Source organism: Etheostoma cragini, chromosome 7, assembly GCF_013103735.1.
Source record: "Etheostoma cragini isolate CJK2018 chromosome 7, CSU_Ecrag_1.0, whole genome shotgun sequence".
Lineage (NCBI taxonomy): Eukaryota > Metazoa > Chordata > Actinopteri > Perciformes > Percidae > Etheostoma > Etheostoma cragini.
This window is the reverse complement of record NC_048413.1, coordinates 27,331,640-27,337,602: the sequence shown is the minus strand read 5'-3', so window position 1 is coordinate 27,337,602 and position 5,963 is coordinate 27,331,640. Positions and strand designations below refer to the sequence as shown.

General features: G+C 39.5%; 1 protein-coding gene across 1 annotated transcript in view; it reads left to right on the top strand.

The window, feature by feature from the left end:
- Window positions 1-5,963, top strand: part of slc38a5b (solute carrier family 38 member 5b) — a 20,206-nt gene that overhangs the window by 4,545 nt on the left and 9,698 nt on the right. The window contains exons 4-9 of the mRNA XM_034875839.1: window positions 88-203; window positions 1,032-1,105; window positions 1,640-1,732; window positions 3,069-3,150; window positions 3,348-3,430; window positions 5,761-5,819. Coding sequence (XP_034731730.1) covers window positions 88-203; window positions 1,032-1,105; window positions 1,640-1,732; window positions 3,069-3,150; window positions 3,348-3,430; window positions 5,761-5,819 — 507 coding nt within the window. The remainder of the gene's footprint in view (window positions 1-87; window positions 204-1,031; window positions 1,106-1,639; window positions 1,733-3,068; window positions 3,151-3,347; window positions 3,431-5,760; window positions 5,820-5,963) is intronic.

Genomic DNA, 5,963 nt, shown 5'->3' with positions numbered 1-5,963 from the left:
TTTTTTCAACCTGGATACTTTACACACTACGTGTACATTGTGATGAAGACTATTAACATGAAGTTAATCGTCTTGTGTGTTTTCCAGTTTGAGGGTAAAACCTCCTTCGGGATGTCTGTCTTCAACCTGAGCAACGCCATCATGGGCAGCGGCATTCTGGGTCTGTCCTACGCCATGTCCAACACGGGCATCGTCCTCTTCCTGTAAGCACCAGAAACATCCACGCTTCGGTGCACCTGAACGCCACACGCACCGCCCCACACGGTCTGAACTTAAGTGGTTTTTGAGAATGACAAACTGTAGCCAAACATAGGCGTAGATTATACAATAAACGGATGTCATTTATGTAGATTTAAACTTTGGAGCTTCTGGCTTCAACAAGGTCTCATTCTCTACATGATTCATACATTTTTCTTTTTTTTTTTAAACAACCCCCAAAACACGTTGTAGAAAGATTAGTAGAATGGAGAAGAAAGTTTTGTACAATTCAATAATAATTAAGATTAATTATTTATTCTACATAAATAAAAGACCTTTGCACCATAAATTGAGGCACAAAAATTCTGCATATGCAGGAAAAGACGTTTTTATTTTGTCATATTGTGTTATAATATATGCAGTTATCATGTGTCCCCCCCCCCATTGTTGAAACACAAAACCTACTCCGACATGAATTTAATTTAATTAATTTAATTGACTACATTTAATAAAGAATCAATTTAATTCAAATTAAGTTAATGTAGTTAAATTAATTTAACTTAATAAAGTTAATCAATTTTATCAAATTAATTTAATTACATTTATCTAATAGGGTCAGTGTGAATAATTAACATAGCTGTAAATGCACCAGAATTAGCCAAAAGGCTATGTTTCATCTGTTGTCCCTGGACAGAGCTTAAAATCGTCTACTGTAAAGTGTGTTTGTGTGTGTGTGTGTGTGTGTGTGTGTGTGTGTGTGTGTGTGTGTGTGTGTGTGTGTGGGGGGGTATATTAATGACATTACTAACGATCCGTTTTTTGGGGTTTTCCAGGATCCTGCTGACATGCATCGCCGCTCTGTCCTGTTACTCCGTCCACCTGCTGCTACGCAGCGCTGGCGTTGTGGGTGAGGCTTCATCAGATATGGAAAATATTACCCAATAACTCAGTCAGGCGATTTATTGACTGTTGTTTATCATTAGAGCCCAACCGATATATCAAGGTATACCGATATTATCATCCAAATTAGGCTTTTCCCGATCAATAATGGCCGATACGCATTTTAATTGTTAATGTGTTTTTGTTCAAAGGACTTTAAGTTCCATATCTTAAGTTGGTTTTTTTCTACATTTTATGTTCTGTTGTGACAATAAAAACAAATTCTTATCATATTATTTTACTCATTAATAACTACGAATAAGTAATGTCAGGAAAACATGTTTGTTTTGTTTCACATTTCTAAATAATTTTTTTTAATATACTGTGTATCGGCCAATATATCGGATTTTGAAATAACCGAATATTTGTTGCGTATCGGCCTTTGAAATCCTCTTTAGTCAGACTCTATGATAATATTTCAGGGGGGTTCATATTCAGTTTGTGTCTGCTGGGAGTGTTTTTGTACAGGTGTCAGTATTCCTGCGTCTCCGTTATCCTTCAGGTATTCGTGCCTACGAGCAGCTCGGCATGCGAGCGTTTGGTCATCCAGGGAAGATCGTAGCGGGTGTCGTCATCACGCTGCACAACATCGGAGGTAAGACACCGGTTCGTTAAAAATGGGAATGATCCAAGGTGGAAGGGACTACAAAAATATTGTATAGCAGTAAATGCTTCGATGAACTTAAGTACGAGTAACATTACCTGTAGAAAAATCTACTCAAGTAAAAGTCCAAAGAAGCTCATTTAAAATTGAGTTAAGTTATAAAAAATACAAAAAATTATGATTTGTTTATTAGTCCCCAATGGGGAAATTACTGCACTACACTCTGTGTACACACTTTTGTTAGTACTCACACACACAGGCCTGAAATACACACACATGCTCAGGACCTATACATGCACTATACATGGAGAGATGTCAGAGTGGGGGGGGCTGCCAGCTGAACCAGCGCCCTGAGCGGTCGGGGGGGGTACGGTGCCTTGCTCAAGGGCACCAGGCAGTGCCCAGGAGGTGAACTGGCATCTCTCCAGCCACCAATCCACGCTCCCTACTTTGGGGGGGGGGGGGGGGGGGGGGGGGATGACATGCAGCAAGGGGCAACAGGTCGGACCCGTATAAAGAGGCTTAGAAAAGGTGAGCTACCCAGGCACCCGTAATCATTTTTATAATGCTTTATTTTTATGACACTTTGGTGACAAAACACCTGTTTTACTCAATAACAAATGCTAGGGTGTAATTTCCCCCTCCACTTTTCAAAAGCCCATTTGTGTGACACACACACACACACACACACACACACACACACACAAATTGTGAACATTTTTAACTGCATGAAGTTATTGTCTCCAGTCTAGCCGATCGGCCCCGTATTAACCTATGAAGACAGTAAGACACTGTTTTCGTCTACATGGAGTAGTACTATTCCTTCTGGCTTTATCATTATGATCAACTTAATTATTTCCTGGATTTTGTATCACCAAAGTCCGTAGAAATGTACGTAGAAATGCAGGATGTGGGGTTCAAATAGAAAACACCTGTCTGGCGGAGGACCCCCAGATTTCCCCTGTTTTGTGTCCCACACCCTTCTCAATCCAAACCTTTGGACAAATGTGGATTCAAATGTAGCGAAGTAAAATACTTCAAACAAAACATACTCACGTAAAAGTAAAATCACAGATTTGAAAAAAAAAAAAACTACATTGAAATGTAAAAGTACACAAAACGACGACTCAATTACAGGAACGTGAGTAATTGCAGTTCGGTACTTTCCACCTGCGGTAATGGAGATGTTTATGTCTTATGACTTGGTTGCCAAGGGAGAAAAAGGTGCCAAAACATCCCTGTTTTGAGGGAACATGTAAAAACATGTTGCCATAGAAACTAATAACCACTGTTTCTTCAGGCTGTCTATGTTTCCCCTCCCCTGCAGCCATGTCCAGCTACCTGTTCATCGTCAAATCAGAGTTACCGCTGGTCATCCAAGCCTTCCTCGGCCAGACGTCCAGCTCCGAGTGAGTCCTGCTAGCAACTAGAAATCAACAATACACAAACACAGCTGCACAGAGCTGCCCCAGCCCCCCCCCCCCCCCCCCCCCCCCTTTGAATCATAAATGCAGTTGGAGCATCAGATTTACACCATTTGTGTGTATGCTTAACTGTATGTGTCTCCATATATGTGTGTGTGTGTGTGTGCGTCTTCTGCACCTAGCGACTGGTTCATGAATGGAAACTACCTCATCATCATCGTGACTTTGGGCATCATCCTCCCCCTGGCTCTGATGAAGCACCTGGGTAAGTCCCTTAATGTCCTCACACCACTCAACACCTCCTGCTGACCGTTCGCGTACAGCACACATCTGTTCCCTCGCTGAATTTGACCCGGCCGGCAAATCAAATTATCTTCACAACAAACCTTGGCTCACCATTTTGTGCGCCGAACCAAAAAAAAAAAAAGGGAAAATGTGTGTCATCTGTTGGAGCTAAATCCTGCTCCTTTCTCAGGGTTTCAGGGTTTAAATCCCAACACATCCTAAGCAGAATTTGGCAGATTTCCCGACTTTGAGACGCAGAAATTCTCGCACCACCAATGAGTTTACATAGTCACGCCTACTTTTGAAAATACAATCAGAAAGCATTATTTTTGGTAAATACTACGAGGACTAAAGAACGTTTGTTGCAGACGTTTTTAGGACATCATGTGGACCAAATTGTATGTGAAAAAGGCGATATGAGACATGCAATAATGTAGTCAAATATATTTTAAAAAACATGTCAAAGTATTCATCTCTGACCTTTCATTCTCATTTTCCAGTGTGGCCCTTGAAGAAGTTGAATTTGACGCCCCTGTAAAAATACACCATGAATTAATTCAACGCTTTCGGAAGAACTTAAAGCTATAGCGCTCCACTGTTTGAAAAGAATCGTTTGATTAGTTTGATATTAATGTTGACTGTGCAATACATCCTGCATCCCATGTGCCATTATTATCATTACTGTACATCTGTGCGTAATGTTTCATTTGGGCAAAATTTCAAAGTGCGATTTTATAATTAATGTGTAATTTACTGTATAATGCTGTTATTGGGCTATATTTTGTAGATGTATCTATCTCTTTACATTTACCAATCTTGCTCTTATCTTTTTGCAACCCGTAATCTCCCCACTGTGGGACATAAAAGTTTTTCTTGTCTTATCTTATCTTAATCAACGTGTGTTACATTCAATCCAACCCTAAGGAATCAAAGAAAACACCAACTAGAAACTGTAATTTCTGAAGAAGTTGTGGCGTTAATGCTGTAGGCTGATGCCACCCTAAATGTATGAAAGAGGTGGAACATTTTAAAGTTTGAATGGTTTTTCTCTGTGAATGTATGAACGAGTAGATCGCATTTGAAAATGTATGAATTTGTGTCAAATTTTGAAAAATTCGTCCATTCACTTGAATTGAAAAATTCCCCCTGAAAACCTTGAATATATTTCTGAAATTTCTGAAAGTTACGTGACTTTTGTATAAAACAAGGAATGTCTTAATTGTGCTGAGCGTTTTGATGTTTGAATAAAGTCTCCATGTTGAAAAATGCGGAACATTTAGAGGTACGAAAAATGCGGAAAAATAATAACAAAAATACGTAAAAAGAACATAGGTTGTGAATGCCTTCAGCTTGAGTTGGTTACCTCTTCTCAAGAGTCCATCATGTGTCCTCCATGGCTACTAGCGACTGAGTGGTGGAGGAAGGGGGGAGGTGGTATGCAATCACGGAAGGCTTGCTTCATGTGGATGCGGTGACAGTGTTGTTGTCATTACTTAGAATTCCTCATGGGGGAGACAGAGACAACATACTGTAGCTTTAAATCTGTGTTTCCCTATTATACGGTAAATTTAACCCTTGTGTTGTCATCGGGTCAAATTGACCCGTTTCAAAGTGTTTTATATCAGAAATATGGATTTCTTTCAACCTAATTGCCCCAAAAAAACATGGATGAGTCCATACAACATTCTTCAGGTAAAATAATTGGTTGCTTTTATTGAATCTTTTAGGTGTTTTATTTAATCTTATAGCATTTTAATTGTTTTTTTTAATGGTTTCAAAACAGTATCCGGCCTAAACTTTGACATCTACTCATCTGAGATCCACTCAACATCCTCAGATCTTAACTATTAGTCAAAATAATTCATAATTTCTGCCTTTTTAACTAAAAACGTATGTATAATATGATATATATGAGGTTTGTTGACCATGAATTCCAAGAATAAGTGTAAAACCTGTTATTAAACCACCTCAGGTTTTTTGTTTTAAAGCGCCAAAAGCTGAAAAAAGGGACAAATTAATCAGATGAAGCGACAAAAACATTGGAAAAGCACAAAAAAAATGTTCATTTTCAATTTTGAGGAAAACCTGGAAGGACAAGTTCATAGTTAACGGGAAGACGACATAAGGGTTAACACAACCTTTTAAAAGCCCTGTAGGGGACAAAAGATGGATTCTGCTCTCCCAAATATGAATCAGAGAAGCCAGAGGAAATCCAAGCAGCACTTTCACAACATCAACACAACAACACTCACCTACAGTGTGTGTGTTTGTTGTCCGTGTGTCTGAATGTTGTCATCTTGCGTTGTGCAGGGTATCTTGGGTACACCAGCGGCTTCTCCCTCTCCTGCATGGTCTTCTTCCTCTCGGCGGTGAGTGTTTGGGAAGCCAATGTGTATTACACAGCATGATACACTGTAAAGTACACAGCACGATAAACTGTAAAGTACACAGCACGATAAACTGTAAAGTACACAGCATGATACACTGTAAAGTACACAGCACGATACACTGTA